General features: G+C 33.7%; 1 protein-coding gene across 8 annotated transcripts; it reads left to right on the top strand.

Annotated features, from left to right (window-relative positions):
• Nucleotides 1-27,668, top strand: LOC149776827 (uncharacterized). Of its 8 annotated transcripts, none has more exons than XM_089941543.1 (16): nt 1-104; nt 419-529; nt 5,552-5,659; nt 7,127-7,227; nt 10,264-10,401; nt 10,851-11,028; nt 12,644-12,721; nt 14,908-14,987; nt 17,370-17,463; nt 18,836-19,087; nt 19,307-19,608; nt 20,443-20,752; nt 21,886-21,992; nt 22,556-23,863; nt 24,127-24,157; nt 25,349-27,668. In XM_089941543.1, exons 3-16 carry the CDS (start codon nt 5,608-5,610, stop codon nt 25,651-25,653), a joined length of 3,336 nt encoding a protein of 1,111 aa, XP_089797669.1. In that variant the 5' UTR covers nt 1-104; nt 419-529; nt 5,552-5,607; the 3' UTR covers nt 25,654-27,668. The 8 variants fall into 8 exon arrangements, with proteins under 8 accessions (XP_089797669.1, XP_089797671.1, XP_089797675.1 ...); XM_089941545.1 differs by having other exon boundaries at nt 419-537; XM_089941546.1 differs by having other exon boundaries at nt 10-104; nt 443-529.

The following is a 27,668-nucleotide window of genomic DNA, read 5'->3' as shown; positions in this document are numbered from 1 at the left end:
CACGCTATCGATAACAATGACACTTGGTGCACCAAGCTTTCTTGTACATGAGCAGGTGGGACCATGAAGGAAGACGAAATATTCTAAAGACCACAGGAAACAAGGTCAGCGTTTGTATACTGCCTTTCAAATAAGTATTATTAGTTGTGTTTTTTTTCTTCTTCAGAATTCCGTGCGCTAATGAATATTTAAATGATCTTTGTAACATATATATTTTTCTCACTGCTCCATTAAGTTGCATACTCCATTGTTAGATATCCGGTCTATGAGTGCATTGTGCTTTAGAACATAAACCTATGTTAAGAGTATCAAATATATAAATTCAACTGTCAATGTTTGTCCTTGATTTCAAGTTTTTCTTTTAAATTGGCCTATATCATCGTTGTATGCCTTGCAAAGATATATTATATTTTTTAAGGTGTAAATCTATTTCATCATGTAGCTGATCTGGTGACCATTTACTGCGAAGGTAAACACACGTCTAGACAACACTAGAGACATAGTGCGTTTGATATCTGTCGTGACCCAGGTTTGTTTGTGAGTTTTATTCTTCGTTTTGTTTAAATATCTTGAGAATGTGTGAATTATTAACTTCTCAATTACTAAATCGATTGCTGATATTGTGATCATGCCAGAAAGTTGAAAAATTGTGGACAAAAATGTAAAAAGAAAACTAATGTAAAGTGTATTAGAAGTTAACACTGAACCTTTTACCCAGAAAGTAGGGTGAAAATTATTCCTCTTATAGCCTTTATTGACCTTCAAACTCATGCACATACACAAAACAGAGTTGCTTGAAAAACATGTACACTATTTACGGTATGGGACCACATTAACATGATTTGTTGCGTTCTCCGTACCTGCATCCAAGTCCATTAAATATAGGAGTGTTCAGGCGTGATATTTATGTACTTTTTAAGACTTTGTTTTTGATTAATAGCAACTAGTAAAACAAATTGCATGCATTTGCTTTATTATAAATACATTGCTGAATAATTCATTTTCATATATAAGTAAAACAAAATTGATTTATAATTTTACAACATTTAGTATGGAAACTATTTGAATTCATATAAGTGTCGCAGTGCCTAGGTGTGATAAGTCCACATATATATATATATATATATATATATATATATATATATATATATATATATATATATATATATATATATATATATATATATATATATATATATATAGATACATAGATAGTCTGCATGTGTAGTCATCATGCCAGCCAAGCATCGGATCAAATATTTGATATAAAAATATAAAATTATTTTATTTCCTCATGGAAAAAGAGAGGAGAGCTCGGTTTGCCTATCAACCAATAATTTGTAATATATGCGTGATTATTAGTTTAGCGTGCTTCGGATCCTTCCCTTTTGTTTCTTTATAAATAGGTTCATCTTTTATTGTTCTTTTCAGCCAGAATATCTTGTAGGTTGTTTGACTTTGATATTTTAATATTGTTTTCCTCTCCTTGTCGTAAAATTATAACATTATCTTCAAATCTAAAATCATTTACCTTAACTGATATTGTTTAGCATCGATTTTCAACCATGTACCTATAAGTCACTTATGCTTGAAGATTACCTTGAAGAGTTACTAAAGATTCTTTGGATGGGCTGGGTGCATCTAAGTGTTTCTCAATAGTTTTAAATAAGTGAGTGTAAATAAAAATATCTCAGCTGTAATCTTCCATACTGCTCTATTTCAAAATCTTCAGTTTCCAATAATTTTTCAATTATTTAAATAGCCCAAAATGAGCGAGTCACAATTGCTAAGGAGTTATATTTTTTAAATTACAAGAATAGATCCAGTTATTGGGAAATTGAAGAGTTAAAACATTGCATGTGGAACATACCAAGAGGGATTACTGATAAAAAAAATGCAAGAGAAAGAAATTAAAAAGACTGATGAAATGTTTGTAAATGCAACATGTTAAAACTTTCTCCAACTCATCGAAATATTGAACATTTTACATAATATAATTAAGAGTGACTACATACCATGGATCGAAATTAAATATTTGTCATTTAAGCTACCTTTGTCTCTACCCTGGTTGAAAGTTTGATAACATTAAAACTACTATTTGACGACAATGATTGGATGATTAAACGTTTTCTGTTGCTCTTCCATCTTCAGACCCGATGGAATATTACCACATTCTGATATGTTTTCAGTGATCAACATGTATCATGTATTTAGTATTTGTCTAGTTGAAACATTACTTGTATTAGATCAGAGAAATAAAAATTTGCGCGATGTATGACAGTATCAGTGTCATACTCATCTACACTTACACCTTCAAGTTTTCTGAAGTTTAGCCACCCTCCTGTAGAAGACAATATAAGGTGCACAGAGTACCTTTAATGTCGTATCAGTTACTAATAATAGTCTCTCTCTCGGTGGGTCCAGGGTGACAGAGTAGTCTAAGGCGCTGCCCGCCTGGAATTGGGTGTCATGCTCGGCCAACGCAGGCAAGTAAGGAAACTTGGCAGTAGCTTCCTGTTTGTCTCTGTTCTGACTTCGCGGCGAAAACAATTTACTGTCTCCTCCTTCTCCTGATTTTGATCTTCTTCTTTATTTAATAATAATAATAATAATAATAATAATAATAACAGTAACAGTAATAATAATAATAATAATAAGAAGAAGAATAATAACGTTGCTGGTGGTGGTTAGTACAAAAAAATATTCCTGAGGTGAAATAATTTGAATTTGTACAGAGCCTAATTGGAATAATGTATTAAATAATTTCCCCTTATATTAAAAAGAGCTAAAATGGTCTCGAGTTGTTTGTTGATTAGAGCATTCTGTTACACGCCTAAGTCTTTTGGTCAGGGTTCCAGATGGTGGCTGCAGATTTCAGCTTTGGTGTTATTAAGATGAAGTTGGCCCCCTCTTCTACTTTGTAATGAACAACTCCTTAAATTGCGTTTAAGAAGTCCCAATACACTGGAAGCTTTGTTGGTGATGTTGTAGATTCTATTTAAAGTTGTACTACTCTAAGGTATGGATGGTGCTGGAAGAACATAAAAAATGTGGCCTTCTTTTTAACACGTAAACAGCTCTTTGCATGGTTCACTAGAGAACTGCATGATGACTCATTTCTTGATGTCAAAATCTATCAGCCACGTGCGACTCTATTTCAACAACGTGTCTAGATTATTTTGTAGGTGTAGATGATAATTGTAATTGTTGGATCATTGTAATTGTCGATATTTTAGCACACTTTCTTTCGTGATTTTAGAGAGATACGCTAATCAGTGACATTTAACAAAAGTCCCCAGCAGAAACGCGTGCATTTTCAATAGGCTTAGAAAACCAATAGGTGTTATGCACCCGGTTTCGGAATGGACACTTGCAATGAAAGGCGAAAGGTGAAACCATGTTGTGTGTGTGTATGGGGAGAAAAGAGGGCTGAAGAAAGAGTCTGCCGCTAACAGGAATTTTGTACTTTTTAAAAAGTGTATCTCTTTAACAACTAGAAGTTAAGTTAGTTGCAAATTTACGTACATCGCAATGAGAAACAAATAACAGAGTCGATCGATGCAACACTAGTGAATACTTATAATTATGAAATTGATACACGTTTTGCTATTAAGACGGCGATTGTCTACACTGATGACGAAATACTTCAGCATGAAAGGAGAATAATAATGCAGATTGTTTGGGAATGAACACACTTTGCCACATTTTCATGATTACGTTGCAGTGGTATCTTGTCGGCCAATAAATAACAGATTACGACCACCATTGTCATTCCAAATTTCAAGTAGGGCTATCTTGAATATTACTGATTAAGTTACAAAGACTGTGCATACTGCCTTTAAAGATCTAATCAGAGGTAAAGCATGTCATCAGAAATATCATCGTTGATACATAATGACAATGTCGTTATTCACTACAACTGTACATGAAAAGTACAACATGATAACACAATACCAAGAAAATCTGGTCACCATGTAACAATGGTCTCCAAATCCTCTTCGGATTTCATCGATATTAAATGGAAATCAAAATCAGACATTTGGGTAGCCTGGTTCCCGATTTGTCTCTATCTAACGCCAAAACAACGACAATGGACCAGACATTGGGCTTGAGAGAGTTTTATAAAAGGAAATGAACTGAAAACGAAGGGTCCATAGGCTGGGCTACAGGGTTTGTCAATGTATGTATGCATGTATGTATGTATGTATGCATGTATGTATGTACGTGTGTGTATGTATGTACGTGTATGTATGTATGCATGTATGTATGTATGTATGTATGCATATATGTAACAGCACCTCAGTACAATAGTGACCATATGGCGCCAACTAAAAGTAAAATTCTAAATATGTAAAATTTAATTCCTCAATACTCATAGGAATACAACCTTTCGAAAAAATGTAAATGTGAAATGCAAATTCTGTAAAGGGTATATAAAAATATAAAAGTAAAACATACGATATCTTTAAAACGTATGTTGTAAATTATTCATGGAATTCGCATGACATCTGTCTTACAAGGTAGAATTCGACACACTCGACAAGAATGGGTTCCACTGTCAGGAGACACTGGCATGGTATGGATTCTGGTCTGGGTTAACCTTTGAGAAGGTAATCACTGAACAAGTGTGTACGATGCGCGATTGGTGAAATAAAACCACAGCTCTACGATTTTATCTATACTAGGGATGAAACTCTTAGTGCGGTTGATGCTCTCAAGTTTGTTTGTGTGGTTTTCAATCCAGATGTTTTGCCATGTATGACAATTTGTATACTATTTTAATTTAGATTTGGCTGAGTTATACGCTCTTTCAGTGCTTTTCATACTAATGTGACCAGGCAGTCAACAGTACAGATCAATTATTCCAGATGTTAGAGCAAATCACGCTTCTGTAATATCTAGCATAGTCACTAATTATAAAATTTAATGTTTAATTTAGGGCTTTCAGTGTGGTAAGGGAATCCAAAATGACACGAAAATTCGTTTTAATGAAGTTTCAGTGTTTCTCAAAGCTTTGTGCGTCTGTAATTTCTGCGGTAAAAGTTGTGGCTTTATTCCATTTTGCTATGACAGCTCAGATGTGATAATCTAAGACATCAATACATTAAAATGTTTGAAAAACATAACAGGAATGAACGATATTTTTCAGAATGTGTGGTCTATAATATGGTGACAAATCAAACTGATGAATCAGTTAGTCTCTTATGTTTAGGATTTCAGCAGTATAAATTTGTCTACATGCATCCCTTCTGCACACAATTTGTTTAATTATTTAGATTTTAATTACATTCTTTTAATTCAATGATGATATCAACAATTTGAAAAAAGTGTCGTAAGCAGGAAAAAAAACAACATAGAACTGGTTTTAGAAACACAAACAACCTTGTAATGAACAGTCGCAATTGAAAGAAGATTTGACTCCAGTAATTAAACATCCCAATAAAGTCTCAAAAAGGTATGCAGAATAATTCATTCATTAAAATAATTCATTATTTTAGCATACTCATTATAATGAATTACCTTATGAATTTTTTAATTTTCACTTTTTCAGTTAACAGAAGTACAGATGAGATAAAATAGAAAGAAAAAAAACACTCACTGAATTGAATGGAACCAGTCATCAATTCCTACGGGGAAATCATATCGATTGAAGAGCTAAGTAATATATTAGTGTTATACATAGCAAATTAAAAACACAATACCTCATTTAAAATGTCTCAGTCATTTAATTCATTGATATTGTAAACTTTTCGAATTTTCTGCAACAAAACTAATAATATCTAACACGTGAATCAGTTTATTTCTCTTCTGTTCCCATCAGAAACAAACGTTCTGTAACTGAACATTCATCATAACGACGTTAATCTGACCTTTTTTTATAATAGTAACAAAACTTCGTAAAACAGTGGTAAATACACACTGTTGATAACTTATTGTATTTTATTTTACACCAACCCATTTTTATACAATAAATATATGCAAAAGAAATTATCCGTAATTTCTAGTGCACAGTCATACAACATGTATATATGAGTAGGAAAACATGAACTTTAAAATGTAAATTGTCATTACAGCAGTGAGGATATTTTAAAACAAGTGATAGTTATATGGTGCAGCTAACATTATTACCTTAACTTGAAATGGACGTCTAGCATCATCAAAACAAGTTTAATTTTGTTTTGTCCGTTTATACATAATATATAATGAGATAATTTTCTGTAAAAATAGTTTTGTTCATGACATGTATGTTTCATGAATTATTTTATCACAGATTTGTTATGATCTCAGTCCTCATTACCGCTGGAATCTCGTTTATTTTACCTATGTCAAATTTCTTTCACCAGTTTTTCTCTGTGGCATGGGCATACTCTTACAACTGTTGGTACACCTAATTGTTCTATTGGTTTCATTAGATTAATTCTAATAATCTTGCCCTGCACAAAACGATTCTGATTATCTCAATGTTGTGATCATTTAATGCATTCGTTAAATCAACATCTTTCTTGCTATATTGCAGTACATTTTGTATGCTGATTAAATAAAACAGATCAGCATTTGCATTATCTTGTATGTTACTTTGTGTTAGAATTAATTTTGGCCACACTTTATTCCCATCGAAACTTATAATCAAATACACGTTATCTGTTGATACCAAAATTATTGCTGCTATTTCAACTCACTGATTGTATCTAACAATGCAGTGAAAACTGTAGAGTTCATCACACTGTGTGCATCATTTATGCTGTTAAAACACTTTCACATTTTGTTTAGTTGAGAATGTATAATACCACAATTATAACTTTTATGAAATGCATTTAAGTATCAAGACATGTTTAAAATATATCACGATATAGTATATCAGTAGTATGCCTATGACAATGAAGGAGCAGTGAGGAGAGGATTTATCTTTTAAGGAAAGTTGTCTAGCAATGTTCTCCTGATGACATGCACATATTTTGAGGATGTTTAATTGGTTGTTATGCACGTGTGCACGTTAGAAAAATAATGTGAATTAATCAGTGTAACAGCAGCTATGAAAGAAGAAACAGTAATAACTGATGCTTCTTAGGAAACTGAGCTGAAGTCAATATATTGGCTGCAAGGATATGTCTTTTCTCAATTGCAGATAAAACATATGATCTGTGGGTCCATACTGGACGAAATGTTGATATCAGAAAGACTTCGCCAGATAGTCCGGTTGCCAGGGATAAACTCAGAAGCCAGGAGGTAATAGACCAATGTTTAGACAATTTACATGTATTCTAAAGCTTTGTAATGACACCATGTAAGAGAGTTTCTTCCAAGCAGCTGAGACTATACACGTCTAGTCATGGACATTGTCACCCTTAATCAGATGTGAACCTTAAAGTACACAATATCAAATAATAGCTTATCTTTTTGATCAATTGAGGAGTAGGGAAGAGTATATTATTTACTCCAACAGCTAATAGTAGGTCAAAATTGAAGTTGTTCGTTCACACTTCAAAACTGCACCGGTGAAGACTTGTACAGTAATAAACAGTCATATACTAAGACTTTGTATTTATGCATGGTCAACACCGAGACTTCATGTATATTATTTACATAGTTTTCTTTACATTTCATAAACGTGCAAATATTTCTGATTGAAGTGTATGGCACGTCACACAAGTCTTCTTATAGCATGGGATTACAGGACAAAAGTTTCTATGATATTCTAGACAATTCCAATGTTAAAATAAATTAGAGAATTGAAAGACCTCTTTGTTTGTCCTCCGGACCTGTGATTGAAACATGTTGAGAGAGGTGACGTCATACCATGTTGGTAGTGACATATGCTACTGAACACAGGAGAGGCATTTCAGTCAACCGTTTGGTTGTTTGTGTTATTTTATGAAGGTAAATTGGATTAGCCATAGAATTTGAAACAAAATGCATCACAGCAGATAGCTTAAACGACTTTTATATACAGGAATATCAATCGTCGATAAGTCTGTCCTCTGAAGGAAAATGTTACCATTGTTTAAAATGAAATTTGAATGTAGAAAACTACTTTCTAACGATCACACTCTTCACCTCTAGTTTAAACAATCGTTCACATGAATGCATAAAAGGTAACTGCGTTATTGACGAAGGGCATGAAGGAATTTTTCGGTGTTATTGCGCAAGTGATAACAATAACATATCCACACTACAATTAACACACACACACACACACACACACACACATATATATATATATATATATATATATATATATATATATATATATATATATATATATATATATATATTAGGAAGCATTTGACACGATCGAAAACGTTAAACATTTATCTTGCATCAGTAGGAATCATTGGGAAGATTTTAAATTGAATGCACTAAGTATTAAACCGTTTATGGCATTCTTTCAAAACAAAAGGAAATATAGGTATTTTGTTGTGTAGATGTCTTTAAAACTTGTTGATACTATCATAAAACTTATATTTTTATGGTTTTGAAATTTAGCGACACGCAAATTCAGAATGTATTGATAGTGTTCAAAACTGTTTCTGTAAAAAATCTGTGTATCTCACGTAATGTAAATAACTACGTTACCCTTGAAGAACCTCGCAGACCACCGTTGTGTTCTACATGTTAGTCTACATGTACTGAATATTGGTGTAAGTCGTTTCATATGGATAGGACCAGATGCCCTGCAGAATGCTACAAAATGCTTAAATCATCACATGATAACCGGACGAGGTGCATAGACACCTTATGTGAGAAATGTATTATTTATCTATGGTTTTGTGCTTTGTATGGATATCGCAAGATATTGGAAGTGTTAGTATATTTTAACAACATTTTCTAAGAGAAATAAATGATTTAACGATACTGGAATTATAAAATCATACAATCGTCAAAATGTAGGCATTTTCAGAATTATATATCATTTTGAATGATTGTCGAGAATGATAATTCCACTGGGTTACATATTTTGCACATAAAGTTCTTTTGATATGTTATATTGATATACATTTTATAGAGACTGTTTGACATGATTGTGTTACCACTTTATATCCATTGTAATTTGGCGTTCCTAGAAGATAAATAACATGTATTTTTCCTTTGTCAATATTATCAGGATCTAGGAGAGAAGTATTTGGACAAAATTTGGTATTATAATCTATCTCTATGATATGGCTTTATGTCCACACAAAATCCTTTTGTTATTCAAAGAATTTCATTATTTATTCCAATGAGAAACGACATACAATATTGTATATAAACACAGCATTGATATGTTCGCTTCAGTGATAGATTTTTGGTTTGTATATATTATTGTATTATTGGCCGCCATCATAGATTACGAAATAATAAATCTTGAATCTTGAAAACTACTTACTTCTGTCACCTGGGGGCCCCGAGTGGCCGAGTGGTCTAAAGCGCTGTTCGTTACGGATCACTCCATCTCACCTCTGTCTGCGGCGGTTCGAGTCTAGGATTCAGCCAATGTGGGTATGTGAGAAAGCTTGACAGTAGCTTCTCGAGGGTCGGTGGTTCTTCCTCCACCATTAATACTGGCCGCCATGTATAGCCAATCGTGTGCTGACAAATGGCGTTAAACCCCACAAAAGCAAAAAGCTACTTCTGTCACCTCGAAATCTGTGTTGTTCTTATTTAGGACTTCAGTCGTAGACTCCTTTTTGAAAACGGTGTTTGGGACACACACTTTCTGAGGAAAGAAGATGTAATAATTGTAATACAAATGACATCTTGGACTAATGCCATTATTAAATCAGTGTTTCCCAAATTTCAAAACAAAATCAATAAGTTTCTAAACCGATCTAACACCGCAAACAATCTGTTGCAAAACTTGCAAACCTTTCTTTGCCATCGAAAATCGCAAAATTAGGTGTCATACACTGTGTGTTGTTTGTGGAATTGGAAGTTTATGATACTTTAAAATCACACAATATTGTTTCTTTTTTCAACGTTTGCATACTCTAAGATAGCCATTGCATTTTGTCCTAAAAAGTTATTTTTATGTACCCAAATGTTCTCATATTTCCTACGACTGTTTAATATATTTGCTCTGATTGTAAGCGTTGGCCAGTAATGTAATGCGTATTTCCATAGGTTAGGAACACCGCCCTATAACATTTTAACATTTGTGGTATTCTAATATACCACCTATATGTGGCCTGAGATGTACGTCTGTTAATAAAAGGTGTGTTCTGTTCTCGGCATTTGTTTGGAAGTAAGCATGTCATCCCTTCCTACTAGATGTAATTTCTTATTTAGGTGTATGAGATAAATCGTCACGTTAGAGGGAAGGCTATTTTGATCTCAAACACCGGCTACCAGGCATTGAAATTGCTCAAGTCAGCATACGAACAGCTACAATTTCGAATCAGTGTACATGTGGACAAATCAACCGAGGTTTGTAAGCTGTTTGCAATTGGTTTTCTTTCTACCGAGTTTGTAATAGTGTTATCAAGCACAGCTGTTTGCAATTGCTTTTTTCTATTCGGTCTAGAATAGTGTTATCGAGAATAGCTGTTTACAAGTGTTTTTCTCTATTGAGTCTATAATAGTGTTATCGAGAATAACTGTTTGCAATAGCTTTTCTCTGTGGAGTCTAGAGTAGTGTTATCGAGAATAGCTGTTAACAATTGGTGTTCTTGTTGAGTCTAGAATAGTGTTATCAAGCATAAAGCTCTTTGCAATTGTTCGTCTCTAATTCTCTATCGAGTGAGTCTAGAATAGTGTTATCGAGCATTGCTTTACTCATTGAGTCTAGAATAGGTGTATCGAGCATAAAGCTGTTTGCAGTTGTTTTAAGCGTGTGCTTGACGAACTTGCAATCCGTTTTTCTTCTTTTCAAACAGCAAATTCTTGAGATTCTGCGAAATGAAGCCCAAAAACAAGATACTAAAACAGCAAATGCAATTGTATTTATCATCTATGGCACCCCAGAAAATTTTGACATGAGTGAATTACCAAAGGTCTTCAGTGCAGAGAACTGTCCCCAGCTTATAGGGAAGCCGAAGATGTTTTATGTAATAGGTACGTTTTATATGGATATTTATGTGGACTATGTCAGAAGTAAACGTTAGATGCATGCATAATAATCATAGCTGCAACAAAGATTCATAATTTAAATGTAGCTTACCTGCCCGTAAGGCCAACGGTATATGAAGCAGTATGTGTCAATTTAATTCAAACTTGATAGAAATATGTGATAGGCATGTTCTCTCAAGCTTTGATCGTTATGGAGGGGTCTCTATTAATTGTGTTGCGTCCACACCATTCATATAGAAAATGAATTGTGTTGCGTCCACATCATTCATATGGAAAATGTATTATTAACTTTAGTTCCAGAACAGCTGAGTCAAGTTTCTTCAAATTTGTTATAAATGTTTCAGAGGACATGTTCCTTCAAAACTGTTATCGTAGTAGCTCCTCTAGCAAAAGAGGTGTGTCTTCTGTAGGAAACAGGTTGAAACCATAATTTCTACTTCTCTTTTTAAGACGTTCCAGTCAATTGTGATCAAATTTGGTATGAATGTTTCTTAGGACATAATCTATCACATTTATGTCTGAATTGGCTCCCCTTGGAGCAACGTGGCTTCCCTAGCAACTTAGTGAAAAATCTGCAAATGATAATCATTTCCCATTATGTATGAATATTGTTACCAATTCTTTTCTTGTAAAGAATGGAACGACTTTCTCTCCTAAACTGCGTTTTATATCGAATCTGATGTTCTAGGTAGACTCATAGATGAATATTTGTCAAAGTCATGCAAAAAAGACAATCTACTATCTAGCTCAGCTGGAGTCACTCTATGCAGAAAAAGAGTTAAACAACATGTCACATATTATCATTTTCTATGAAATACCTGGAAATTATCCAGACTTATACTGAATTATTTAACCCAAAGCACATGCATTGTTATTACACTGGCCTTTTCGACCAATTTGTGTCAGATAAGCAATATTAGGCCCACTTAGGTCATTTATTGCTGTCATGAACAACTTCCACAAGATAAGAAAACTACTATCAACTGCTGATCTCGCAGCTGAGCTGAGGATGTCACAAATATATTTTAATTTGCCGGAGTTTGATTGCAGTGCCTGACAATACTGACGAGAATTGGGAGTTAGTTTTGTTTATTATATGCCAAAAAATAACAGCGTGAGTGGACAATTCTTGTCGTCTAGGGAATATACAAATTGTCTGAGTGTAATATGTGTGAATTCTGTAATCCACAAAATCCATTATGCTTTCCCGAACGAAATTTTCCGACCCTCCAGCATCACATTGGATGTTAATAAAACAACGTTAGATAGGAATCATATAGCTTCATTTATCTAAAAGAATATTTCGTATATTCGATAGGATTTGTTTGATCGTATGTTTATTTTCTATTACAACAATTGAAAGGTAAATTATCACATTATTGTATGTCAAATACCCACGTTATGGAACATAATTGTATTGATATCATTATATCTCCAGAAAAAGTATGCGTTATAAAGACATTTATTGTTTTTGTAAATACAGTTATTAAATTATTTTAAAACGTATGAGCGCATTCTATATTACATGATGTGAAATTGGTTTTCTTGTGTGTCTTTTATCAAATCTGAATACGGATACTAAATGAGGAAATCTTTACAGGAAATGACATCGTTATCCAACAAATGGATACTGTTATAGACAGAAATTCGGAACCAGATTTCTTTGTTGGCGCCACAGGTAAGCCGTTTTTGTGTTTATACAAAATATTTCGTCTTATTCTGGACTATAACAAAGTAATGTCTTCTTCACCCATACAAATTTATGCACGAAGGAAAACTTTCTGAAATCTTTTTGCTGTTATGTTACTTTGGTTCCTAAGCTTGACAGATATTTCCACGCATATTATGTTTTGCAACTTCTCCATGATACATAGTTTAATTGCTAGGTCTCATTCGGATAGTTTACGGTTCATCGTTTGTGTGCTCAGTTTAAATGCAGTGATAACAACACTTGAAGCTCTCTCAGTTATAGTTAATTGGAAATTTCACATACCTGCATTTTATATATTTCACTGTTCATATTCCCCCAGTTTGTATATTTATGAGAGATCATCGTATTTTAATTTGTATATACTTTAAACATCTCAACTCTCAAATTTCGTTTGAAATAATTGTTATCAGTATAATAATAATAATAATAATAATAATAATAATAATAATAATAGTATTATTATTATTATTATTATTAGTAGTAGTAGTAGTAGTAGTAGTAGTATTAATAGTAGTAGTATATTATTATTATTCACATGATATATATATGTGAATGTCTGTTTCTAACCTATGAAGGTAGTGCATTAACTAGTGTAACATACTTTGTTGCTGAATATATACCATTTAGTGCACACTACGTGTACGAAATGGTATCAGCTTTCGACCGATTGGCCTCAAATGTCAATTCTCACCACAATCCCAATTAACGTTTTTGCAGGAATTCCCCAGGCCTAAAAGTTGGCAACAATTTGATCTCTTCGTTACAGTGACTTGAGAGTTGTTACTACATCGTGGCAGTTCTGAATAGGCTGTTCCAATTTTGCCAGGATCCGCTATACACATGATTTTAATGTCATATGTAACCAAAATAAAAGTCTGCATGTATAACTATGTTTTACTAAATGAAACCAACACTCAAAACCTAAGTTTACGCTTAAAAACGAGCACAGAATTCTACTGATTATGCTAAGAATTAATTTCATCTTTCTAGAATTACCTTTTTTAAATTATAAAACATTTTTTGTAAATAATCATATAATCTATTAATAAAAACGTAGCCAATATCAAAATATCAGATGTTGCAGGAAACCAATATTTCGGAATAATACTGAAATCGTTGTACATTTATTCAAATAGTACAGAATTTCGAACGTTACGTAATAAATGCCAAAAACTATGTTTATAAATTTCAAAAGAATAATATATTATTTTCCAAAAAATTAAGTATCCTTTACGAAGAAAATAGCAGTGAAATCCTTTTGGAAAACAGTATTGCTATACTAATATTCAATAATGACAACATTAATAAAACGCTATTCATATTATTGCCACATTTTGCGATTTCACACAAGAAGGATAAAAGTTAAATGCAGGTGTTGGGAATTTGACAAAGACATAAAAAAGGATGGTTTCTATTTCATACACTTGTTATGATTATGTTGTTATAGCAAAAAGAGAGAAGAATCTAAAGTCTACAAAAAAAAAAACATAATCTAGAATTTCCAGAGAATAATATAATTTCATACCTGTAACGAAAAGGAGAAAACCTTGAGAGTGCATAATAAATTATGCTCTTGTGAACCTCCAGATAATCGCCTCTGACAAAACAAATTGCATTATTACAACTCAATGAAACGCAAAGCAAACATTGAATTTTCTTGACATTGTATACAGTTTAAAGCTTTATTGTTTCTGGTCATGTTGGTCAAATTTATTTACTGAAATTATTTTATGAGACGTTACTATTGATTATTGCATATAAAAGAAGAATAAACTTTTAAAGAAAATAAATATACAGAAGCACAAAGCCGTATGACTGTCGAGACACTAATAACATTATCTTATGATTTTGGGATGCTCAGAGTTTTAAACGTCAGAATGACCAATAAATGTGAATATGACAAAGATTGTAGGGTATATTCTGAAAAATGTAAATTACCTCTTATTACAGATGGTAAATCAAAGCACCTTTCTCTGTTTTGAAATATACACGTTTTCCTCTCTATCATACTATTTTTTTTATCCAGCCATATAAGTATAATATAAAAACATTTTATTCCATACTAAATGAAATTTTGTTATATTGATTTGCTGCCCTATATTCTAGATTTAGATTGCGAAATGAGGTATAAAACAACGGTCAATGTTTTCCAGGATTCTTTGGCATCATGTTCTACATCTATGTGCTGCATCTGTTTGCACATGAGCTGGATGCAGCCTCATTGTGGAAATTGGTACGTTCATTATTTAAGTACTTGAATAAAATCTATGTTTACCAATATATCGTAAGTGATAGCATGATATTTCAATGGTTTAATCAAGTGTACGTGTTTTCATTTACATCATCCTGTTGGTTTAAAACTTTCCTAACATTCGTTTCAATTGAAAGATTTTATATATTTATAGCAGCTCGAAACGTCCAGTTATGCACTCTGTGTGTCAAGAATGAATCGATATTTTGTTTTTCCAAATATATACTTACTATCAGTAGATATTTTGGTTGCAGAATGTTGTCTTCTTTCCCTCTGTTTACCATGATTGTCAAACAAAAGCAACTGAGAAGTATCTTTTCTCTAAAAAAACATAACACAATCTAATTTTATTTTATTTTTCATGACTACCTTTTTAATCATGAATATTACTACTGTTTTCTGGAATAAATGTAAAAGTATAGCTTAGTTCATGATGATTCCCACTTTGTTTATATAAGACACTTTTGTTTCGGATTTTATAGGCCATGTTGGTTTTATTCATACTTTGGATTTTTGCTGTTTATCTGAGACATAATGTTATAATAATAATAATAATAATAGTAATGAGGTCTTTGTATTGCGCCTAATCTTTAGAAGCTATAAGAGCTTTACATCATTATAAAACACATAAAACATATAAAACATTTTTAAAAAAAAATATGTAATTATATGATTACAAAAACCAAACGCCATGAAATGAGGAAACGTAAAACATGCTGAAAATATTTAAGGTAGGAAACATTATTAAGTCTTTAAGTTTGTTCTTGCAGTCGAAATAGGTGAATTTTAAGAGCATCTATTGACTTATTGTTCAAGATGAAGTACAAATGTCAAATGAAGTACAACGATCAGTGCAAAACTAGTATCAAATTGGCCTGAGCTTTTTCGACTCTTATGAGTCTTTTCAAAAGCAAATAAAAAATATTGACAAGACAAACAAATAAAACAGAAAAACCGTTGTGTTTGCAAAACTTTACTTGACTATTTCTATAGAAATTAAACTTTTTTTATTTTTCATTCGACTAGTTTATTTCAACTTGTTGTGAAAGCTGGAACACATTTTATATTGACACAGAAATCGATGAGCCATAAAGACATCTGTTATTTTATGTAAATTTATGTAAGCACAAATTATATTCCAGATATTTCATTGTTAAAGTAGTAATTATAGGTTATTGGGTGACTAATAATCACGTTTAGAGAATTTTTTAAAGGAAATGTGTATGCTGCAAAAAGATAATTTTATTCGTGCATGTCTGTCGTTTTCTAGTGTTCTTGGTTTAAACCGCTTGGTTTCAATGTTCAGTAAGATTCCTTTTCTTTCCTGGTTTCCGAACTCTAAAGGGGTTGTGTGCAATTGAAATAATGGTGCAAAACCTGTCAACATATGATAGAGACCAGGACATTTTCTAGCACAGTGATTAGAGAAAAACTGAATATAACACTTATTGCAATTGCTTACAACCTCAACAGGAGTTCCGAAGAGGGCATGCTTCTGCGATAATTGTTATCGAAAATGAGCTGTTTTATGTTCGTCTAGACTTGTTACTTGGACACTTTTTATCATTTCAAAATTATTGTACATGATGCTACTGCTGATATATTCACTTTCCTTTATCAAACATATTTTGTGTGATTAAGATTTGAATAGTTTATGGCTATATCAATCATTCCACTCGGCTGATTTGCTAAATAAAACATTTAAAACGTTTGCTGAACGTACTACATATAGTGTACGTTATGAAAGTTGCTTCTTTGTCTATTTCTAAGATGAAATGTATTCCCATGTTAATAAAGTTAAATGGTTTGTCTTTGGAAATAATCAATCACGTGTCTATCTCTAGAAATAATTAACTATATGTATATCGTATTACTTTCTTGAAAATCAGAAATATCCCTTCTCATCTTTTGATTCTCTTGTTCCTAGTGATGTAATGCTTAATAAAGTGCGTATATACTCCCATAAAATGAGTGTTCACCTTAATATCTGTTTTGTATAACTTAAAGTACTTTCACAAACCTCGATGTAAATTAAAATCTGAGGCAATTAAATTATAGAAAAGATATATCTGGTTCTTTAGCCATAAACGTTTCTTGAAATAAATTTGAGGAACTATATTCTTTCATCCGTCATCATGCGTCCTTACGCCATTTATATGAGTCATTATTTGACATGGTAATTGGCCAGGGGCAACATTACGTACAGGTTATTTGAATTGTCCGTTTATGCCCATGAGAAATCTTCATTTAGATCCTAAAACAAAACTAGTCTGTAAAGATAAATTTATTTATAACATTTAAATTGGAAATGGTAATTCATAAAAAGTGCATACAGTACTGAGCTGGGAATATTTTTCGTTGCAGGAACAACAGTTCTCCACCCTTCACAACTACAGTGAACGGAGCCATAGTACTCTACGAAAGGAGTTCTATTTCTTTCCAGGACTCTCAACATCTGGTATGCTAGGTTCACCTCTTTATTTTAAACTTTAAGCTATGCATTTATTTTAAGTAGGCGGATCATACCTAAAGCTATGTATTTGTTTTAGGTATGCGGAACGTATCATAAACTGTTCATTTTCTTTACGTAGAAGGAACGTACCTTAATCTAAGTATTTTTCCAAGTAGGAGGACGGTACCTTAAACTATTTATTCTTTTCAGCAGGCGGAACGTATCTTACTCTATGTATTTGTTTCAGTCTGTCGACATGTACCTAAAGTTATGCATTTACTTTAAGAAAACGGGGCCTACCTTAAGATCTGTACTTGTTTTACGTTGGCGGAACGTTCGTTAACTTTTGCATTAGTTTTAAGTAGGTCGAACGTATCTTATGCTATATTTTCCGAGCAGACGGAACGGATCTTAAGGTTTAAATATGTGGAACGTTCTTTAGATATGTATTTGGTTTTCAGCATAAGGAACGTACCTTAAGATATGTTTTTATTTTATGTAGAAGGAACCTTAAGCAATGTACTTCTTTTAGGTAGGCGGAAGGTACCTTAACCTATGTATGTGTTTTATGTCGGCGAAACACACCTTACACTATTTATTTGTTTTAGGTAGGCGGAACGTACCTTAAGCAGTGTATATGTTTAAGGTAGGCAAAACGAACCTGAAGCAATGTATTTCTTACAAGTAGGCGGAACGTTCCTTAAGCTATTTATTTGTTTTATGTATGCCAAACAAGGCTAAAGCTATGTAGTTATTTTAAGTAGACTGAAAATACCTTACGCATTGTATTTGGCTTCACTAGGAGGAACGTACTTTAAGCTGTTTATTTGTTTTAGGTAGGCAGAACGTACCTGAATCTATGTATTTGTTTTGAGTAGCCGGAATGTATATTAAGCTATATATTTCTTCGGACCTGCTTTTGATTGATAGCAACATATTTTCGATGCAAAGAAACATGATTATGTCAAGTACTGTAAGTACTAAAGGGCGCACGTCCTTTTGAGCTAATGCAATACATGCCAAGTAGACGTTCCATTCTACGCTAATAATTTCCGTTACATATACTGTCACCACTATTGACATAAAACATGAAAGATTTTAATTGTTATGTATCTTTCTGGCTACTGACCAAAAATCCGAAATGATAGTGTAGCCATTTTTAAAAAATGAATTCTAATTTGTTTTATTCTGTAATGAAGTTTGCATCGGTAATAATCGTACTTAGTGAATATCCCGATTAAAATGACATGACTTTATAGACGGAACGGAAGCGTCATATATTATATCGATAATATTTTGGACATGTTAATGACGTGTATATAGTTTCAATCGGCTATAAGGTTTATAGAATAGATATAAAATCATTTGCAATGATCAGACATGCCCCAGGAGATCGAACAAATGGATCCAAACGAGATAGAGCTGTATCTGAAGATGGTAGAGAAGAGTAGTATGAAGACATATAACATGCGTCTGATGTTCGTCGGGCTGTATGGTGCCGGCAAGACGAGTTTGGTCAGACGGATGATGAATCGTGGTATAGATGGCGTGACGAGTACTGATGGTATCGATGTTTACATTGGACGGTGCCGTGTAAATCTTAGGACTGGGGAGTGGACTATATCTGAAGGTATCGAATGACCATACTGTCTTATGAATATTTTGATTAGTTAGATGGCATCTGAATTACTGAATTTACTGTACGTATGACAAGTAGTGATATAGCTAATGTCGCGTATATGAAAGTCTCGCGACTTTAATTAATTATAGACTAATATGCATGTCCTTTAATAAACTATGAGGAAACTGTCTAATAATAAGTTAGTGTTTTGTGCAATTTATGATTTAGATGTGTCTCATAAGCCGTACGCAAAGCTCTCTCGATTGTGGAATGAAAATCCAGAGGAGGAAGCAAAAATACCAAGTCGCGAGCACCTGGCTTCCGATCGATCTTTCAAAAGAATGAGGTTCATGGACGACATAATTTCAGTAAGTGAGACGGGCGACGATGATTCTAAAGAAGTGATGGAGACGGAGGATGCTGGAGACAAAAACAAGGCTGGCTCATCACAACAGACTCAACTGATGCAAAAACATCAAGAGAAAACACCAGAAGGAAATTACAATTTCAATCAAACTACTTCAAATACGGTATCGTGTCTAAATATAAATAACTGCTTTTACTATTCTAAAACGTTCTTCTGCAATGACATATTGTTATTGATGACCTCATTTAGTCATAGTTATATTGCTTTTGGTCCATAGCAAGCCAAACTAGCAAGACACTCCACAGGTACTTTTAGAACTACTGATGAACTCATTACTTTAAGGCTTCGTATGTCTTCCTGAGCTTTGAGTAATTCTTTTTCAATTCAACAAAAGTGTTTAACAAAGAGAACAATTGACGATGTCAAATATTCTCACTTTAATTAGGCCTTCAGTGAAAATGTACATTGTATAACTGCCGGATTTTCCCGCTATTTAGTAATATATCTTTACCGTTAAAGAATTTGCCCGAGTTTACAGATGTGAATTGTATAGCTTTATGATTAAGCCAATTTCGCTGGAATACCAAGTTTCACTTATAAGTTGCACTAAGTTAGCTTTGTTGTGATTGGACCCCCTGATATCTTTCAGTTGAGATGTTCAATGTGTATTACACATTTGCAAATAAAGTCAGTGTAGAAACTTTGCAGATCTAATTATACATTGAGAAATGCTTAATTGTATTCAGAGATAATGTATTCCTTGTTGGGGAATGCATAAACATGTAATAGATGCAGTGTGCATACATTTTAATTAAGTACTGTATTCACTAAAGTTGCATTTGTTTTGGGCGGAAAATACTGTGAAAGTACCTGAGTACCATCTGTTAACAGAGGACAAATCTTAAGATCTACGGCATGTTTCTAATATTTAATAAAAAGTTCATCCTGCTTTTCTATCCACTTTTGTTAAAAAAAAACATCCTTTTTGTGATCGTAGGAAACAATGGAAACAGAGAGCTCTATCAAAACAAATGACACTCAACGCCGGAGGACAGCTGGAACATTTATGGGCACAGCAGTCAAGGTTCTGAAAGAGTCTAAAACTTCCGAGAGGAAAACTGACCCGGAGGCATTAGTATCCCTATGGGATTTCGCTGGACAGTTTAATTACTACGCGACGCACCAGCTCTTCTTCAGTCCCAGAGCCATCTATCTTCTTGTCCTCAACATGACGCACAATCTTGCTACAAAAATTGAAGAAAAGTGGTTTCTTGATCTTGATGGCATTAAGGACGTTGAATTTCACGGTGATAACTTAAATGACATAACTGCTAAATAATTATTTACTACTATTTCTATTGCTTTTATTCCCGTTACAATTATTATTATATAAAAATATAGAAAATTTTGTCTTAACAAAGGTAATTGAGCTAGTGATATTGTACATTTTAATGTATTCCATCTATCAGTTTGTGTTCTGTCTTTTTAAGGGGGAAGGGGTCGGGAATGGTCCTTTCCTTTTATGACTGTTCATTTCATATTATCGGCCGATTCTTGAAATCTGTAAAATTCAATAGTTTCATGCATGGCATATATCTTCTATGTTCTACCTCTCCATTATTATTATTATTATTATTATTATTATTATTATTATTATTATAAATATTAGTTGTAGAAGTAGTATTAGTAGTTGTTGTAGCAGTAGTAGTAATATTATCGAACTGATGCAGTTCCCACTATTGGTGTTATCATTCTCGTTATTGACTATTGATACTGCAGGTAGAGGAGGTTTTGCTGTTGTAATGTAGGATGAATGGATTACAATTTGACTGTGTTAATTATATCACTTTGTATCGTTTCTTGAAAAAGAAAAAACGAAGCAACTGTAATGGATTGCCATTGCAAAATTTCACGCTTTTTATTACGTACTCTAACATCCAAGCCACCCCATACCACTGGTAATGGTGGTGATGTTCTAATCCAAAGGCATAAAGTTAGGTCAGAAAAAATATTTTGAAATCATCATTGCAATTAAAATGTCTTGTACGTCTGACCTTTGAATTTTCCACTACTGTTGTTGTCATCATGTCATCTTTGTGGTTGCTCTGTATTCTCGTCATCAATTATTGATAATAGGGGTTTACTATTATTATCTGGAATCAATTGATTACAATTTCATTGTAGTAATTACGTCAGTTTACTTCGTATATTGCAAACGAAAACGCTAGAGCAACTTTAATAGAAAACATTTTTCTTGCTTCTGGTTGGCCCAATGGCTACGTAACTACGAAGTTTGTTGAATTTCAACCTGCAGCTTAACGGACAGACGGATGGTATCACAATATCCTCCGAGCATGTGTGGCTATACAACGCTTTTTCAAGATACAGATATGTTGCGATGTATATAACAGATTCATTGTAATACTGATGTCATTTTCAGGTGGTGTCCTCTTCTGGCTTAAATCTATTTATACGTACTCCAGAAGTGCTATCATGGGCATACCGCCTATAATCCTAGTCGGTACACACAAGGATAAGATTGAGGGGGTAATCGTATTGCTATTTTTGAACGTATACACAACAAACAGACGTAGGATCATCATGCATTAGCGTTTCAAACCATACGCATTTGTATCTCTCCATTCATACGAAAAGTACGTGTAATTTTACCTGCATGTGTCAGATCAATTGCACCACCGCAATATGTTTTTGATTTTAAACGACTTTACAGAATTAATGCATTACATGTGAGTCCATGGTCTTCTTTAATTTCAATTGTTATCAGATATAAACTTGTTGTTTTCTACTTTCTTAATTAATAGCATTTCTGAGGACTTCATTGTTACAAATAAGGAAATAAACCTAAGTTGGTATTTTCTAACGTCCTACCGTATTTGTCATGATTAAAAAATGAAGAACGGAGTACACAGCAAGTTTGTTGCATATATTAAGCGTTTTGTCAGTTTCTTCTACAGACATGTATTGTTTTCGTCTTCTACCATCATGGTTCAACATAATATATGTGACATGTGAAATCTAACATCAGAAAGGTAAGTGTCACAGCTTCATATCACTAATTTAATTGTACTAACACATATTTTCATTCGCAGACAGAAGTAAAGAAAAGAAAACATGCAGATGAGTACTTTGGAAAGATCTTCGATGCAGTTATGCAGAAGCGACTGGAACGCCACGTCAAACTGGAAACCTTTCTAGTTGACAACACCACAGAAGACCAAGAGGTAGACAGACTTCGAAAGTACATTCTAGAAACTGCCAGTAGCTTGCCTTCTTGGGGGGAGATGATCCCAGCCAGATGGGTTGAGATGGAGCAGGTCTTGGAAGAGATTCGTAGCGAAGGGAAATTTTTTTTAACTATGAGACAACTTGTGGATCTCGACAGCAAGATGTCCATACCAATCGGAGAAAAAGAACAACTTACTCTTTTCCTGAAGTACGAGAATGCGGTAGGCGCGCTGATCTACTTCGATGAAGAAGGCCTGCGGGATATAATCATCATAGAGCCAAGTTGGATCATCCACGCCTTCCGTTTTCTCATTTCTGCCACGTGCTTTGATGATAAGTATGGGCCTCTTAAAGAAAATTGGCGCGCTTTCATTGAGAAGGGTCAGCTGAAGACCGAGTTAGCTGAGAAAATTTGGAAATTGGATAAAGAGAACGGATTCTTTGAAAACAGAGATATACTCTTTATGTTTCTTGACAAACTTGACATCATGTCAAAAGCAAAAGTCATCAACGAAGATGGCCAAATCGAAGAACAAGACTTCTACTTTGTACCATGTCTCTTGAAGGAACCACCTACAGAAGGCCTGCTGTCGATTCGTGAGAAGAAAGACATCTTGTCATCCTCCACTCTCTGCTTCACATTTAAGGATGACTTTCTCCCACCTGCTATCTTCAACCGCATCATGTCGATTTGCCTCGGGATGTGGCCACCAGTTAGACAAGGGAAGAGGCAGCTTCTCTTCTGTGGATGTGGGGTTTTTCAAGTCTCACCTGACACGGATTCGGACAGGTATGGTTTGACCATCTTCTTCAAAGACTCGAAAATAGGTTTGCGAGTTACTCGGTATGCGACTGTACCGGAAGCCTCGGTTGACAGCCGGCTGTGTGACAAGATCAGGCGCCTTATTACACTTGCCCTGGAGAAAGAACTTACGAGATATCAACGTTCGATTGATGAAAATCCTGACAAGACTGAGAAAGCTTACGAGTACGCAGTGATGTGTCCAGAGACCCAGGTGTCTAAACAGCTCACAGATAGTTTGCTAAAAGTGGATGCTTTGATGCAGCATTACAAGCAGAAAAGACGATATTTTTGTTATGGGCATACTGAGATGGACCACCCGCACCCGCTTGAGCCAGCAGATTTACTCAAGCATTGGTTTCCAGATTTGGTAAATACCGTATTCAAATATGATTTAAGGTCACTGAAGTAATATGTCATGCTTTTGCTATAAGTATGTTTTTATGCGTTTAGTTTAAACAAATTTCTTTTGACTACAGTCTTTAGTACAGTGATTTTAGACACGAGTACGTATGTATAAATTAATGCGATCACGATAACATCAATTACGTCAGTTGGAATGATACCAGTGCTACTAGATATAGAGAACACATTTATGTGGCAGTAGTGGTAACTCTACTTTTTTAATTTCAGATTGTACCTAATGACAAGGGGTTCTTAAACTGTAAGTAATTTTAAAATCACACAATGTATTTTGTCTACCCCGGAAAAACAGCACTGTCAAAAGCAAATAGGATTACCAATTTCATCTTTTTATCATATATTATTTCACTCGTTGCGACGTCATGTTATTCTGAATATGGGGATTTGCATTAATATATAGTGACAATGTCTTAAAAGTCACAGTTTTGTTTCTTTCTATAGACTTGTGAAACCAAATGCATATGGTCAGTGGAAATACCATAGGCTAAGATCCATCCTAAGTTTGACTTGAACTATTTTAAGTTTCTTTTTTATGATAAAAAGGACGATTTACAAGAGGTGGTTATTTCTGAGAACTTAAAGCGCTCACTGAGCTTTAGAATCGCATTTCTCCAGTTCTCAGAATTTTACGTAAACTGAAAACTGTATTATTGTGCATAACCATTGATTCTTTAAATTATGATACGCCGTTTCCTAGATCTTGCACAATGAAGCTGAAAATACCGCCTAACATTTTTATCGTTTTGGTGTGTATATATCTGATCTGCACCGTAATGGCACTATTTATGAGTGAAGGTGGGGCAATTAATAACCAGAAATTCAACGAGTCTTGTCCCGGATTGGTGGATACGTTCTTCCCCATACACATATACAAATGTGTCATTTTAAAAGGTTTTAGGACGTCCCCTCCCCGGCTTATTATGAATATCTGAATGTGGCCATTGTTTCAGGTTACAGAGAAACTTAGATGCTTTCGATATATCAGTGACTACGAAAGATAGTGGATGCTTAATTAGGTTTACTCGGTTAACTCGACACATTGGAAAATAATAACTTTGACTTGTCAAGATAATAAATTCAAATATCATCAGTCACTGGTATTTTCTGATATGATATATTTATCTTCCTTTGCGATAGTCACAGGCTGAATGATTTATATATATGTATATATATATATATATATATATATATATATATATATATATATATATATATATATAATACGTAAATTACCACATCAAGCGACACATATGGATACAAAAGGATGAAGGATAATCCTGGATTTAATCCGGGAGCTATCTAAATAAGTCTGACCGTCTTGGCAATAATACAACGCGCATAAAACTTCTACTTTCCGCAACCCCCGCACAAAACAAGTTATGTAACTCTGTGCAAGTAAACTTGCTACCGGGATGTATTTTCATTGTTGCAGGCTACCCATCTGGGAGACTCGAATGTATTGTGACAGACTACGAATTGGCAGCTTTAAGCCGCGCTGTGGGGTCGGGCTGGCAACTTCTAGGTCTTGACCTCGGCCTCACCCAGGTGGAAGTAGATCACTGTGAGGAGGGACGACCCAATAAGCCCCTTCTGCAAATCCACGAGATGTTGAAGTCGTGGAAGAATAGCAAGAAAAATGAAGCAACGATCGGAAATCTTGCGAGAACAATGGATACATGCAAGGCCATAACGGTGGATAGAGAGATCATCAAAAACATACTGGACAGAATAATATAGACACTATAATATCTTTTGATGAAAACATCTTAGATATCTTGCATTTCAATATAAAGACTAAACGCCAAGAAGAGAGAAAACAGGAATAATATAAGATTAAATTAATTTGTTTTTCTCACAACACGTCTGTCTTGTTCAAGAGTTACAAGCTGTAATGAAAACTGCTATATGACATGAAAAGTCTATGTGTGTTAGTAAAAAGTTGAAAAATACATATTGAAAATATTTGCCGTTTATATTCTACAAACAATTGAAGATCATTGAAATTACGCAATGGATAAAGACAACTTCAATGAATAATGTGAAAGGTAAATCTTACCAATCAATTGTAATCCCAAGAAACACATCAAATGTGTTGTAAAGGACATGTACAAATACTGAACTTTTCAACATAAGAGATTTTTGCTGTAATTATTCTTTTTATAAATGCATGAACTGGTCATAAATACATTAATCATTGTCAATGGATATTACTGTGAAATTTTAGAATCACAATATGGAATAATGGCATAAAAGTATTGTTTGAAATCTTTTTTTTTAAATCAGGACTTTATATAATAAGGAGCGTATTGTGTTTTCTTTCTATTTTTTGTTATATTATTTTTTGAAGATAAGATTGAACTATTTTAAAATCTATACTGGAGTTTGTCCCTTACAATGTATCATTTTCTCCAATGAACTCAATGTACAGGAAATAAGCTCTAATAATGTCTAATAAATATTGATTACGGTTGATTTTTAATATTTTGATATTTATTTTGCCAAATATACGAGTCATTCAGTCGGTATCCAGTGGGATTTACTTTAAGGTCCGCTGGCCCCTGGATAGCCAATTTATATAAAGTCTTCCTTTTTACAGATCACTGACATCTCACCTCTGTCCGCGTGGATTCTATTCTCGGCTAGACAAACGTAACTATGTGACTAAGCTTGCCAGCAGGTTCCATTAGGTTGGTAGGTCTTCCCATGGTTCTCCCATGCTATTTCTGTACCAGATATACTGGTCAACCTAAATAGCCTATAACGTACTGAAAAAATGGCATTAAACCCACAAAAACTAAAACTGTTTTTGTTTCATCAATAACTTTTAAAACTTGAGAAACTTTTAGCACGACTTATCACATTTGCTCGATGCCACTGCAAAGGGAATAACGACAATCGTTCAACATTATATGTAAACGGAAGGTGAATACATCAAAATTAGAAACAATACCTGCGCAGTATTTCCGAAAATACACACATGTTTGAAGCTTTAGAAACATTCCTTGCGCAAATGGGAATATGCGTATTCCAATTTTGTGAAGCAAATATATAAATCCTCTATCTAAACATATCTCATCTTGATTTTGGCATTTAACTTGGCTTACGAATATCCTATAAGATGAAATTAATTAAAACAGTTTTCAATAATTTTGATCGAAAAGCTTTGTATAATGCAAGATACATTGTAAGAATTGACTTAGGTTCACCTTTGAATGAACCCCACTAATATCCATAAGTTTAAGTTAATAATCTTAGTACATTAATCCAACCACTGGTATGTCACACTTAATAAGTTATATTTGCTTCCCTACGAAAGCTGTCAAACTTTTCAATCTTTTTAACACAGATTTTTCGATCTTTTCCTGATATATAATTTTTGAAGACCTGGAAAAGCTTAGTTATAGACTACTTTGTTGACATTTTAAGAAAATATTACTGCGGTAGAATGCAGTAGAAAGCATTATTTATGAGCTGTAATAAGATCAAGAAAACGTACAGTCTGATGATTATACAATGGAGTAACTGACTGAAGCTATCGTACAGTCTGATGGTTATACAATGGAGTAACTGACTGAAGCTATCGTACAGTCTGATGGTTATGCAATGGAGTAACTGACTGAAGCTATCGAAGTTATACCTAGATACAAATCAATGGCCAAAAATTAGACTTGTCAAATATTTATTGCTATTAAATCTATTTTGATGATTGTTTGTGTACTTTTATTGTGAAGTAAAATTCATACAGAAATCTA

The sequence above is a fragment of the Sinohyriopsis cumingii genome, chromosome 18, assembly GCF_028554795.1.
Source record: "Sinohyriopsis cumingii isolate HCF-2022 chromosome 18, ASM2855479v2, whole genome shotgun sequence".
NCBI lineage: Eukaryota > Metazoa > Mollusca > Bivalvia > Unionida > Unionidae > Sinohyriopsis > Sinohyriopsis cumingii.
Note: the sequence above shows the minus strand (reverse complement) of the source record. Positions and strands in the feature narration are given on the sequence as shown.

Bases quoted from the DNA above. Each gene is read 5' to 3' on its own strand.
- LOC149776827 (XM_089941543.1), top strand. From the start codon at position 5,608: ATGGAACCAGTCATCAATTCCTACGGGGAAATCATATCGATTGAAGAG. The intron at 5,660-7,126 runs GTAATATATTAG...TCTCAATTGCAG, and splicing joins CATATCGATTGAAGAGCTAA to ATAAAACATATGATCTGTGG. The intron at 21,993-22,555 runs GTAATCGTATTG...TTTCATTCGCAG, and splicing joins ACAAGGATAAGATTGAGGGG to ACAGAAGTAAAGAAAAGAAA.